The following is a 14,043-nucleotide window of genomic DNA, read 5'->3' on the forward strand; positions in this document are numbered from 1 at the left end:
TGTTGTTGGTGCTCATCCAGTGCTCATCCTGTCAAGTGCCCCCTCAGTGCCCGTCACCCATTCACCCCCAACCCCCGCCCTCCTTCCCTTCCACCACCCCTAGTTTGTTTCCCAGAGTTAGGAGTCTTTATGTTCTGTCTCCCTTTCTGATATTTCCCACACATTTCTTCTCCCTTCCCTTATATTCCCTTTCACTATTATTTATATTCCCCAAATGAATGAGAACATACACTGTTTGTCCTTACCGATTGACTTATTTTACTCAGCATAATAACCTAGGTTCCATCCACGTTGAAGCAAATGGTGGGTATTTGTCTTTTCTAATGGCTGAGTAATATTCCATTGTATACATAAACCACATCTTCTTTATCCATTCATCTTTCGATGGACACCAAGGCTCCTTCCACAGTTTGGCTATTGTGGACATTGCTGCTAGAAACATCGGGGGGAGGTGTCCCAGCGTTTCATTGCATCTGAATCTTTGGGGTAAATCCCCAACAGTGCAATTGCTGGGGTGTAGGGCAGGTCTATTTTTAACTCTTTGAGGAACCTCCACACAGTTTTCCAGAGTGGCTGTACCAGTTCACATTCCCACCAACAGTGTAAGAGGGTTCCCTTTTCTCTGCATCCTTCTCCAACATTTGTGGTTTCCTGCCTTGTTAATTTTCCCCATTCTGACTGGTATGAGGTGGTATCTCATTGTGGTTTTGATTTGTATTTCCCTGATGGCAAGTGATGCAGAGCATTTTCTCATGTGCATGTTGGCCATGTCTATGTCTTCCTCTGTGAGATTTCTCTTCATGTCTTTTGCCCATTTCATGATTGGATTGTTTGTTTCTTTGGTGTTGAGTTTAATAAGTTCTTTATAGATCTTGGAAACTAGCCCTTTATCTGATACGTCATTTGCAAATATCTTCTCCCATTCTGTAGGTTGTCCTTTAGTTTTGTTGACTGTATTCTTTGCTGTGCAAAAGCTTCTTATCTTGAGATGTCCCAATAGTTCATTTTTGCTTTTGTTTCTTTTGCCTTCGTGGATGTATCTTGCAAGAATTTACTGTGGCCAAGTTCAAAAAGGGTGTTGCCTGTGTTCTCCTCTAGGATTTTGAGGGAATCTTGTCTCACATTTAGATCTTTCATCCATTTTGAGTTTATCTTTGTGTATGGTGAAAGAGAGTGGTCTAGTTTCATTCTTCTGCATGTGGATGTCCAATTTTCCCAGCACCATTTATTGAAGAGACTGTCTTTCTTCCAGTGGATAGTCTTGCCTCGTTTATCGATTATTAGTTGACCATAAAGTTCAGGGTCCACTTCTGGGTTCTCTATTCTGTTCCATTGATCTATGTGTCTGTTTTTGTGCCAGTACCACACTGTCTTGGTGACCACAGCTTTGTAGTACAACCTGAAATCTGGCATTGTGATGCCCCCAGCTATGGTTTTCTCTTTTCAAATTCCCCTGGCTATTCGGAGCCTTTTCTGATTCCACACAAATCTTAAAATAATTTGTTCCAACTCTCTGAAGAAAGTCAATGGTATTTTGATAGGGATTGCATTAAATGTGTAAATTGCCCTGGGTAACATTGACATTTTCACAATATTAATTCTGCCAATCCATGAGCATGGAATATTTTTCCATCTCTTTGTGTCCTCCTCAATTTCTTTCAGAAGTGTTCTATAGTTTTGAGGGTATAGATCCTTTACCTCTTTGGTTAGGTTTATTCCTAGGTATCTTCTGCTTTTGGGTGCAATTGTCAATGGGATTGACTCCTTAATTTCTCTTTCTTCAGTCTCATTGTTAGTGTATAGAAATGCCATTGATTTCTGGGCATTGATTTTATATCCTGTCACATTACCAAATTGCTGTATGAGTTCTAGCAATCTTGGGGTGGAGGCTTTAGGGTTTTCTATGTAGAGTATCATGTTATCAGCGAAGAGGGAGAGTTTGACTTCTTCTTTGCCAATTTGAATGCCTTTAATGTCTTTTTGTTGTCTGATTGCTGAGGCTAGGACTTCCAGTACTATGTTGAATAGCAGTGGTGAGAGTGGACATCCCTGTCTTGTTCCTGATCTTAGGGGAAAGGCTCCCAGTGCTTCCCCATTGAGAATGATATTTGCTGTGGGCTTTCGTGGATTGCTTTTAAGATGTTGAGGAATGTTGCCTCTATCCCTACACTCAGAAGAGTTTTGAACAGGAATGGCTGCTGTATTTTGTCAACTGCTTTCTCTGCATCTAATGAGAGGATCATATGGTTCTTGGTTTTTCTCTTGCTGATATGATGAATCACATTGATTGTTTTACGAGTGTTGAACCAGCCTTGTGTCCCAGGGATAAATCCTACTTGGTCATCGTGAATAATTTTCTTAATGTATTGTTGGATCCTATTGGCTAGTATCTTGTTGAGAATTTTTGCATCCATGTTCATCAGGGATATTGGTCTGTAATTCTCCTTTTTGGTGGGGTCTTTGTCTGGTTTTGGAATTAAGGTGATGCTGGCCTCATAGAACAAATTTGGAAGTATTCCATCTCTTTCTGTCTTTTCAAACAGCTTTAGTAAAATAGGTATGATTTCTTCTTTAAACGTTTGATAGAATTCCCCTGGGAAGCCATCTGGCCCTGGACTCTTGTGTCTTGGGAGGTTTTTGATGACTGTTTCAATTTCCTCTCTGGTTATTGGCCTGTTCAGGGTTTCTATTTCTTCCTGTTCCAGTTTTGGTAGTTTGTGGCTTTCTAGGAATGCATCCATTTCTTCTAGATTGCCTAATTTATTGGCGTATAGCTGTTTATAATATGTTTTTAAAATCATTTGTATTTCCTTGGTGTTGGTAGTTATCTCTCCTTTCTCATTCATGATTTTATTAATTTGAGTCTTCTCTCTTTTCTTTTTAATAAGGCTGGCTAATGGTTTATCTATCTTATTAATTCTTTCAAAGAACCAACTCCTGGTTTTGTTGATCTATTCCACAGTTCTTCTGGTCTCGATTTCATTGAGTTCTGCTCGAATCGTAATTAACTCTCTTATTCTGCTGGGTGTAGGATCTATCTGCTGTTTTTTTCTCTAGCTCCTTTATGTGTACAGTTAGCTTTTGAATTTGAGTTCTTTCCAGTTTTTGAATGGATGCTTGTATTGAGATGCATTTCCCCCTTAGGACTGCTTTTCCTGCATCCCAAAGATTTTGAACGGTTGTATCTTTTTTCTCATTAGTTTCCATGAATCTTTTTAATTCTTCGTTAATTTCCTGGTTGACCCTTTCATCTTTTAGCAAGATGGTCCTTAACCTCCACGTTTTTGGGGTCCTTCCAAACTTCTTGTTGTGATTTAGTTCTAATTTCAAGGCATTATGGTCTGAGAATATGCAGGGGACGATCCCAATCTTTTTGTATCAGTTCAGACCCGATTTGTGACCCAGTATGTGGTCTATTCCAGAGAAAGTTCCATGTGCTCTTGAGAAGAATGTGTATTCAGTTGCATTTGGATGTAAAATTCTGTAGATATCTGTGAAATCCATCTGGTCCAGTGTATCATTTAAAGCTCTCGTTTCTTTGGAGATGTTGTGCTTAGAAGACCTATCGAGGGTAGAAAGAGCTAGATTGAAGTCACCAAGTATCAGTGTCTTATTATCTAAGTATTTCTTCACTTTGGTTATTAACTGGTTTAAATATTTGGCAGCTCCCACATTCGGGGCATATATATTGAGGATTGTTAAGTCCTCTTGTGGGATAGATCCTTTAAGTATGATATAGTGTCCCTGTTCATCTCTCACTACAGTCTTCGGGGTAAATTTTAGTTTATCTGATATAAGGATGGCTACCCTTGCTTTCTTTTGAGGACCATTTGAATGGTAAATGGTTCTCCAACCTTTTATTTTCAGGTTGTAGGCGTCCTTCTGTCTAAATTGAGTTTCTTATAGACAGCAAATAGGTGGGTCCTGCTTTCTTATCCAGTCTGAAACCCTGCGCCTTTTGATGCGGTCATTAAGCCCGTTCACGTTCAGGGTTACTATTGACAGATATGAGTTTAGTGTCATCATGATATCTATTCAGTCCTTGTTTTTGTGGATTGTTCCACTGAACTTCTTCTTAAAGGGGAATTTTAAGAGTCCCCCTTAAAATTTCTTGCAGATCTGGTTTGGAGGTCACATATTCTTTCAGTTCCTGCCTGTCTTGGAAGCTCTTTATCTCTTCTTCGCGTTTGAATGAGAGCCTTGCTGGATAAAGCGAGTATTCTTGGTTGCATGTTCTTCTCATTTAGGACCCTGAATATATCCTGCTAGCCCTTTCTGGCCTGCCAGGTCTCTGTGGAGAGGTCTGCTGTTACCCTAATATTCCTCCCCATAAAAGTCAGGGATTTCTTGTCTCTTGCTGCTTTAAGGATCATCTCTTTATCTTTGGAATTTGCAAGCTTCACTATTAAATGTCGAGTTATTGAACGGTTTTTATTGATTTTAGGGGGGGACCTTTCTATTGGTTATGTTCTTTAGTTACTTCTTCTCCCATGGAGCCTGCCACTATCACATTGTATCTTCACCCACCCACTCCCCCAAAGAAGTTCTAGGATGCATAGTAGGTAGAAAAAACCCTGGAACCCAGGCAGCAAAGAGGAAAGCAACTGGGGTTAGGCAACCTGGAATCTCACATGGTTTATAGTGATAGTGGTTGCTGCATTTGAAACTCCTCATATAAAAGTGAATTTTTACAAAAATAACATAGTAATTTCTCAATAAAAAAATGTCAGTTAAGACGTGTATGTGTAACTTGTGAAAAACATAAAGCTTACCAGAAACTAACTTCTTAAGAAAGTAGCATCCCCGGGGATCCCTGGGTGGCGCAGCGGTTTGGCGCCTGCCTTTGGCCCAGGGCGCAATCCTGGAGACCCGGGATCGAATCCCACATCAGGCTCCCGGTGCATGGAGCCTGCTTCTCCCTCCGCCTGTGTCTCTGCCTCTCTCTCTCTCTCTCTGTGACTATCATAAATAAATAAAAAATTAAAAAAAAAAAAGAAAGAAAGTAGCATCCCCAATTAAATATTATTTTGAATAAGACTGTTGAGGGGCATCTGGGTGGCTCTTTGGTTGAGCATCTGCCTTTGGCTCAGGTCGTTATCCTGGGGTCCTGGGATTGAGTCCTGCATCAGGCTCCTGCACGGAGCCTGCTTCTCCCTCTGCCTGTGTCTTTGCCTCTGTCTGGGTCTCTCATAAATAAATAAATAAAATCTTAAAAAAAACCACCAAAAACCCTATGTTGTTTAGACTTTTCTCATATGCTTTCTGTTAGTCACTGTCAAGAAGACATGTCATTCATTGAATCTGAACTATTAATCAAAAAAATATTTCATTTTAAGTGGTATTCAAACTAAATTGCGTTTGCCTCAGCACTTCAAAAATGGTTTACATTGTTTCCTGGTATCTGTTGTTAAGGACAGAAAGTCAGCCATCAATCTAATTGTCATTCCCTTGTAGATACTCTGTCTTTTAATCTTAGAGCTTTTATGTACTCCAGTTTCACTAAATTGTATCTAAATGTGGAGCATTTTTATTAATTATACTCAGACCTAGAAATGCTCCTTTAATCTGAAGGCACATTTCTCATTTGTATTTCAGGAACTCTCTCTGTCCTTATACCTTTGACAGTTGCCCCTCCTCCATTCAGTATTTTTCTGTTTTAGAACCTCTATTCAGATGTCTGTTAGACCGGTTTCCATGTTTTTTAGTATCTTCTTCATATTTTCCATCTCTGCCTCTCCACGCTATGTTTTTTTTTTTTTTAAAGATTTTATTCACTTTTTCATGAGAGACACAGAGGGAAAGGCAGAGCAATGCAGAGACATAGGTAGAGGAAGAAGCAGGCTCCCTCTGGGGAGCCTGATGTGGGACTCGATCCCAGTACCCCAGGATCACAACCTGAGCCAAAGGTGGATGCTCAGCCACTGAGCCACCCAGGCGTCCCATCCACACTACATTCCGTGGAATATCCCTCTCTCCCAATTCATTATTTAACTCCTCAAATATTTCTAATCTATTTAACCCATACATTGAGCCTTTAATTTAAATGACTGTTTTTTATTTCTAAAAATTCTGTTTGCTTTTCAAATTTTTGTTTTAAAGAAAGAATAAAATAACAAAAAGATTTTTCTGCTCTTATAATATTGATAGTATTTTTAAAAATCCAAACATTTTTAAAAGGAATTTTAAAGTCTCTTCCTGATTCTTTTTCATGATAACATGATTCTTTTTGTAGTTTTTAATTTTTTATTGTTATCTCATTTAAGTGAAGACTGATAACTGTGGGAATTTTGGTGCGCTTAGGCTTTGTGCTGAACATTTGCCTCTGCTGGGGCCCTAGAATTTCATCAGTTTCACACAAGTTTTTATGCTAATTTCTCAGTTTGGATTCCTGAGCCACACAAATTATATAAATGTAGTTCTTACATACATTTGTGATATAGGTTTGAGTCTCTTATTTTCTACCCAAAGCCTTGGATGGTGGCAAGTAGAGTTTTTCTAACCTTTATTTGACCTAAAGGTCACTACCTTTATGCACTACCTTTATTCCTCTTGTTTCTTTGTGTGCATTAAAAACCTAGCCCCCATACCATATTTGTTCCAAATTCCCATTGGGCCACCAATAGCTCCAATAGCATTTATGACATCAGGGAGTTTTTCATTCATTTTCCATTTTTGTGTGTGTATATTTAAAGTTGGAGCACCTGGGTGGCTCAGTTGATTAAGCATTTGCCTTTGGCTCAGGTCATGATCCCAGGGTCCTGGGATTGAGTTCTACATCTGGCTCCCTGCTCAGCGGGAAGTCTTCTTTTCCTTCTGACCCTCCCCCACTCATTCTCTCTCTCTCTCTCTCTCTCTCTCTCTCTCTCTCTCTCATACAATCTTTTTTTTTAAAAAAAAGTTTATTGTATTTTGTCTACTATTTTCATGTGTTTGAAGTGGGCAGAGGTTGTTCTATATTAGCTCAGCCCACCATATTGACCGTAAGTATCTTTAAGGTATATTTTCAGGTAAAGATGAGAACATCTTGGAAAAACTACTGTTGTTATTGACTATATGAGTGTTTGTTTCAGTAGTAATGTATATCATTTCACATGCCAAGCTTTGGAAAAAGTGTGGAGATACAGGAGTCTATAGAAAACGGACTTTGGGTAAAGGGATGAGTAAAATGGGTGAGGGGAGTGAGAGGTATGTTTCCAGTTATGAAATGATTAAGTCACAGGAATAAAAGATAAGTGTAAGTAATACAGTCAGTGATATTATAATAGTGGTGTTTGGTGGCAATATAGTAGCTATACTTGTGGTGAACATAACATAACATATAAGCTCATCAAATTACTGTTGTACATCTGAAGTTAATGTAATATTATGTGTCAACTACAATTAAAAAAAGAAAAAAATCAACTTTAGAATAGGAAGAAAACTCAAGAAATACAAAGTCTTTAAAGTCATTAACAGTTACTCTTTTATAAATGTAAACTTCTTTTGAGTGTTGGAAACTTCAAATCATACTGGAGAGTAGGGTAACTTTATGGCCAGATGCAAACTATGGTAGTTTGCTGCTGCTTTGTAACACCTTCAGATCACAGCATATTGGCAGCCTCCTTCTCTATACCTGTGTACATGGAGTAATAATGCTAATAGTTGGCATTCACTGAGTACTTATTATATGATAAACTGTCCTCTAAGTCCTTATGTTAACTCATTTAGTCCTCATAATAACCCTTCTGGGAGCATTCTGTGATTTTCATTATCTTCCTTATTACAGTTGAGAAAGCTAAAGTAAAAACAGTTAAGTAACCTAATCTAAAATTACATTTCTGTTAAGTAGCAATACCAGAATTAAAGCAATGCCAGGCAGTCTGGCTACAGAGCTTGTGCTTCTAACCACTGCTATATTGTACAGAATTGTAAGAGAGATGTCAGGGGCAAAGGATCCTGCCATAGTAAAGATAAGAAATTTGGAATAAAATTATAGTGAGTCCTTCTGTAAGCATATATAAACTGTCTAAAGCTACTTGTTCCAAAGATATATTCTAGGTTAGGTTTTTTGGTGCTGTTTTTTTAAAAAGATAAACAAGCAAAATAAGGACTAAGAAGGGGGATCTTGGAGGGAAGGTTATGTTATGCTGCCCCTTCATGGTGGAAGGTAAAGCTTGTGTGGAATTTAAGGTTAATGCCCATGGTACCAAGACTGAATGCATCCACAATAAGAGCAAAGCAAAATGGACAATCAGCACCAAAAAATGTTTTCTTTTTTCTGACCTTTGGGTAGTGGCTTGGCCAGGGCTCAGGTTCAGACCTTTAGTTTGCTTTTATAGCCATTCAGTGTAAAAAAGAGATAAACTTTATTTTGTTTGTTTTGCATAGTCATATTTTATAGTTCTGCTCTGATGCATTTCATAAATGACAGCATTGATACAGCTTTTCCACATAGTTGGATGGTTTTATTATGTGCATTTTTCATGTCCCTTGTAGGTGCCAAAGTAAAAATTCAGGGCAATGTACTTTAGAAGGCTTTGAGGACCAACACATTTTTAAAATGAACATGTATTGAGAATGTATTAAAGAATAGATGATATGAGTCAGTCTATCAGTTTTCATTTTCTGAGCACCAGCTATATATCCCATGGTGTGGAAACCATTCACAAATACAAAAGTTATGCTCCTGCCTATAAGATTTTTTTATTTTGATGGAGAAATACAATGTGTAAGACATTATATATATTATATATAATTTATATATATATGTAAATGCTATATTATGAACTCCTGAAATTCTTAAGTAATGCTGAGAGAGGAGAAATGAATATGAATTAGTTAGAAGTTTCATAGGAAATGGGTTTTATATGATAATAAGCAATACTTATTGAGCTCTTACTTTGTGCTGGCACTGTTCTAAGCACTTTAGATGTGTTACTCTATTCAGGTAAGAAGAGAACAAGTAATATGCTATAGCCACCCAGCTAGGAAGAGGTAAAGTCAGAATTCACACCCAAGCAGTCTAGTTCCAGAATCCATTCCATGATTACATCTCTCAAAACAAAGAGATGGATGGATCTGGGCAAAGTAAATTGAAGACATCCCAGGCAGGACAGTCAGTACCAACAAGGGCATAGAGAGGTGGACTTAAATCCCATTTGTAAATTTTTAAGAGAGTAGTGTTTTGTATTTTTAAGATTATGTGTGAGATTTTAATAGTGTGCAGTGATGGTCATAACACCTTAAAGTGAACTTATTGCATATATATGATCTTTAAATATTATGTACTGAGTTCTTTTTTCACCTACAGCTATGATTATAACAGAAGTCAGTGAGAAATTCTGGTTTTTGAAAAAGATTTTATTTATTTATGTGAGAGAGAGAGAGCACAGAGGGAGAATGAAAGGGAAAAGCAGACTCCCTGCTGAGCAGAGAGCCTGACTCACAGCTTGATCCCAGGACCCTGGGATCAGTACCTGAACAGGAGGCAGAAGCTTAACCAACTGAGCCACCCAGGTGCCCCAAGAAATTATGATTCTTTATATGGTTGCTACTCTTGTATTCTATTTACCAGGAGTTGATCTGCAACATAAATCAAAATATTTAAGTTTACTTGTTTCCCCAAACGCATAACATATATACAGTTAAGTTTAAACAAAGCATGAATACATTTTGAACATAAAGTGAAATGAGCATTTTAGCAGCACTTTCTTTGGCACTTTTACTGTACATTTGACAATTGCATATCAGAGAGAAATATCTACCTTCTTATAATAAAGTTTTTAATATTTTTATCTGATAGCATCAGGCCATCAGTGCCATTCTACAAGATATAGAAGAAAAACAAGGAAATTTACTAGAATTTGAAATAAGAACCCCTGAAGATGCAGGTAAATATGGACCCATACTCAAGTTTGATTATTTCATACATCCAAGGTCATTGCTCCCTTAGCTTCTTAAGGTATATCTTATATGAAAGCTTACTTAACAGTGGCTGAAAAGTAACCTTTTTTTTTTTATGTGATAAGAAAGTACCAGGAATGAGCATCAGAAGTCATTTATGCAAACCAGTGGTTAGTGTAATTGTTAATCAAGATATTTCGAGACTTAAGGTATAACATGCATGAGTAATATGAGAGACACTCAGAACCACGGCCAGAGATAAGCTACTACTGGTGATAAGTTTAGATGAAGATGTGGAAAAAAAGCATAAGATAGTGACTAGAGATGAGATTATGTTACTACTTAGCTCCTCAGTTTCACCCAGCTATCGTAACCCTTAAAAACAGATCAGAAAAGGAATAGACCGTTGTGACTCAAGTAAGGCAAATCCTCGTGCCTTTCAGATGAGCAGATAGACCCAGTAAATGTCTTAGTGGATAGCTATCTTCCTGTTTAAAAAAACACTAGTGGTTCAAAATGGTAAACTTGACTTTGATCCCTGACCTAATAATCTGAATTTCTCAAAATGTCAGTGAATATTTGCAAATCTTTGGTAGGTCACAGTTGTGTTTTCTTGAGTTATGATTTACAGATAGAAATTAGCTCCTGAAAGATGCAGATCTGAATGTTAAAGTAGTTAGCTAAAAAATAACTTGAAGAATGTCATCAGTCTTTCATGTAACAGGATACAACTATTAATTCATCTCTTGTCCTAGCTCATACTGTATATAGTCTTTAAAAAATTATTTCCTTTTAAATTATACCCATTCTACCTTTCATCTTGGCCTAACACATGGTACATGTTATGTTTGGAGGAAAATAATACAAAATAATTTATACTATAAAGCAAATGTGAATAATTCATATATTTTATTTAGTATTTACAATATCTTATACACCTAAGGTGAATTTCAAATTTTATAATTTTTTTATTAAAACGGTATATATAAATGTGCTTCAAAATATAATAAAGAAGAAAATGTGCTAAAATTACATCCTGTCTCACCACAATATTTTGTTGTATACGTTTCCTTTATTTTTTTCTAAGAATTTAATTACATAGTTATACCTCAATAAAATTATTAAAAACAGTTTGGATCGTGCTAAACTTGCCAATTTTACATTTTTCCCCCATACCCATTATTCTTAGTGGTTTGCACAGTATCCTGTTCTATAAATGTTCCAGGAATTCATTTTTCCCTTTTTGTTGAACATTTACATTTTTCCAATTTTTTGCTAATCTTTAGCATATACCTTTCTGAATGTAGGATTATCTTCTTTGGAAGGATTACCAGAATTGTAACTACTGGGTCAAAAATTTATAAACATTTTAAAATCTGATAAATTTGTATTGGTAAATTGTTTTATAAGGTATTAGATACTAATTTACACTTTCAGAATTGTAACTACTGGGTCAAAAATTTATAAACATTTTAAAATCTGATAATTTGTATTGGTAAATTGTTTTATAAGGTATTAGATACTAATTTACACTTTCACCAACACACATTAGTGTTTGTTTCCTTTATACTGCTAATAGCATCAGTATTTTCATTTAATTTTAGTAGTGTAATAAGAAGTGTGATTAGAATGCCTCATATATTCACCTGCCTTTTTGATTATTAGTGGTATTTTTTCTCTAGTTTTATTTCCTGCTTTTGTGAAGTTGTTCCTGTTTGTCTATTAATAAATTGGAGCCATTTTATATGATCAAGCTATTGACCCCTTTCCTGCCATAATCGCTGCAAATATGTTTTTCAGCTTAACTGTCTTTTTATGTGTAATGTGTTAATTTATGCTTAAGTATATATATTTTCAAGTTCTGTATAGTAAAATATCAGCCTTTTTCCTTTTAATACTTTTAAGATGATAAATTTTTCTCCCCTCCCCATGCCTATGCTTTGTAATTTAATGTTATGACCAATACAATGACTAGCAGGATCCCTTTATTTTCGTCTCACTGCCTCTTTAAGGGAGGATAGAAAGATAAGGCAATGGGACTCTTGAGTTCTTGTTTAGTAACTAAATACTGACTGTTTTTTTAAAGATTTTATTTATTTATTCATGAGAGACACAAAAAGAGAGAAGCAGAGACACAGGCAGAGGGAGAAGCAGGCTCCCCACATGGAGCCTGATATGGGACTCCATCCTGAATTGGGATCACACCCTGAGCCAAAGGCAGACGCCCAACCACTGAACCACCCAGGTGTCCCAATACTGACTGTTACTGACTTCATCAATCTTTGGCAAATGTCTAAAACTTAGTCTCTTCAGAGCAGTTTTCTGAGGCTGTTCTGAGACTTCTACCTGGCTCCTATAGTGTAGCAGGGCAGCATACATTTTCCTTTCCCTGGCTCCTCTCAGTCTCTCTCTCGCTCTTTTTTTTATTTTTTAATTTTATTTTTAAATTTTTTTTAGGTAATTCACCCTACACAGGCTCTTTCTTTCAGGGAAAAGCCATCATAGTCAGGATCACAGAGCGGCCTCCACACCAAGTCCTCAGAATCCTGGCACTTTGGACCTGTGATTAGAAGGGAGGATAGTTAATTTTGAGTACAGGAGCAACTTTCCCTTTCCCCAACTGTCTGAATGTCTTGCTGGCTCTGCAGGGTCTCAATCTCTAGATGTTCAAGAAAGAAGTGTATGTGAGTCCATTGTCACCAAAAAAAAGTTATTACTCTCTTCAGAGGCTGCTCCCATTGGGCTTGAGATAAAGGAAAGAAATCTCCTCGCCTTTCACCTTGGCTCCTCAGAATGAGATTCCCATCCATTTGAGCAATAGCTCTCCGAAGTATTTTTATAAATTCACCACCCTGTATTCTGATCCTTTCATATCTTTGATCTGCCTGAGGGATCTAAGAATAATGAATCCCACTGTGTACATTTCTCTTTGAGTTTTTGTTATAGATGTCTTGCATTCACTTTGATATCAGATATCTTTAGTGCCTCAAATAAAATGACCGACCATAAGAATGTTTAGTTTGAACATTTCATACATTATTTTTTCCTAAGCATTTTAACTCTGTTATTCATTTGAAATCTCTTTTCCACATGTGGTACAAAACAAGGATAGAATAGAGTCTCCCACCCCCCATATTACTACTCTGCCTCTTATTTGTTGAATAATTTCTGTCATCCTCGTTGTTTTTCTAATGCCTTATAATCATATCTTAAAATCTTACACATATTAGGGCAATTTCTAGGTTCCAAGATACCACTGATTAATGTATCTGATATGTATATAGTATCAATTTACATATAAGATTCTTTATGTTCTTTTTTTATAGAAAAATATAGAATATTCTTCATTACTATGCTAATGTTATTTCTACCTCTGATTTAAAATTCAGTTAGAAAAACCCAATGTGACAGGGTACATTGATACTATAAACATCTTTTATTAAATGTCAAATATGCCAAACAGATTTATATCTAAATTCTTAATGATCAAGTTTTCCCCCTTTGTTGGCACATGCATCATATAGAATTAATCCTTAGTCATAGTACTAATAAGACAGAAACTACTTTGGGAACACTGACTCTATACTGACCAAATCATTTATATCATTTGTCTAATTTGCAAAGGGGGGTTCTGGAACAAATTCCTACTCTGAACTTCAGTCATTTTCCACCACTGATTTTCTAGTTAAATTATCTAGAGTTATCTAGTAAATTATCTAGAAAAATATGCATTGGTCTAAAATCTAGTTAAATTATCTAGAAAAATATGCATTGGCCTACAATTATTAGGAAAAAACTTAAGAAACAAAGCCAAAAGTGAAATAACAAATAGCTTAACAGAAATAAAATGTATTAAATGTATTCATTTAAGCATTTCCATTTACTACCTGAGAATTGGAGTCTGATATAATGGACATTTATGTGTAAATCTTGTGGATTTGTAATCGGTGAAGGAAGTCATTATGCCTTTACTTAGGAAGAAGAGGAAGAAAGTAGGAAAATTTTAAGTAATTATTGTAAAAGTAATTTTATATAGATCTTTAAGTAACCTGAGATATCATATAGCCCTATATAAGTGTTAAGTGTAAAGGACAAGAACTGATAACATGCTTTTTATTTCTAACTACATATATAGTTACATATGGTAAACACATCTAGAAT

At 36.3% G+C, this 14,043-nt stretch overlaps 1 protein-coding gene across 5 annotated transcripts in view; it reads left to right on the forward strand.

The window, feature by feature from the left end:
- ANKRD31 (ankyrin repeat domain 31) overlaps positions 1 to 14,043 on the forward strand; it is a 133,992-nt gene that overhangs the window by 90,501 nt on the left and 29,448 nt on the right. For all 5 annotated transcript variants that reach the window (XM_041751877.1, XM_041751876.1, XM_041751875.1 and 2 more), the window contains one exon: positions 9,782 to 9,869. In XM_041751877.1, coding sequence (XP_041607811.1) covers positions 9,782 to 9,869 — 88 coding nt within the window. The remainder of the gene's footprint in view (positions 1 to 9,781; positions 9,870 to 14,043) is intronic.

This window comes from Vulpes lagopus, chromosome 4 (assembly GCF_018345385.1).
Source record: "Vulpes lagopus strain Blue_001 chromosome 4, ASM1834538v1, whole genome shotgun sequence".
NCBI classification, from domain to species: domain Eukaryota; kingdom Metazoa; phylum Chordata; class Mammalia; order Carnivora; family Canidae; genus Vulpes; species Vulpes lagopus.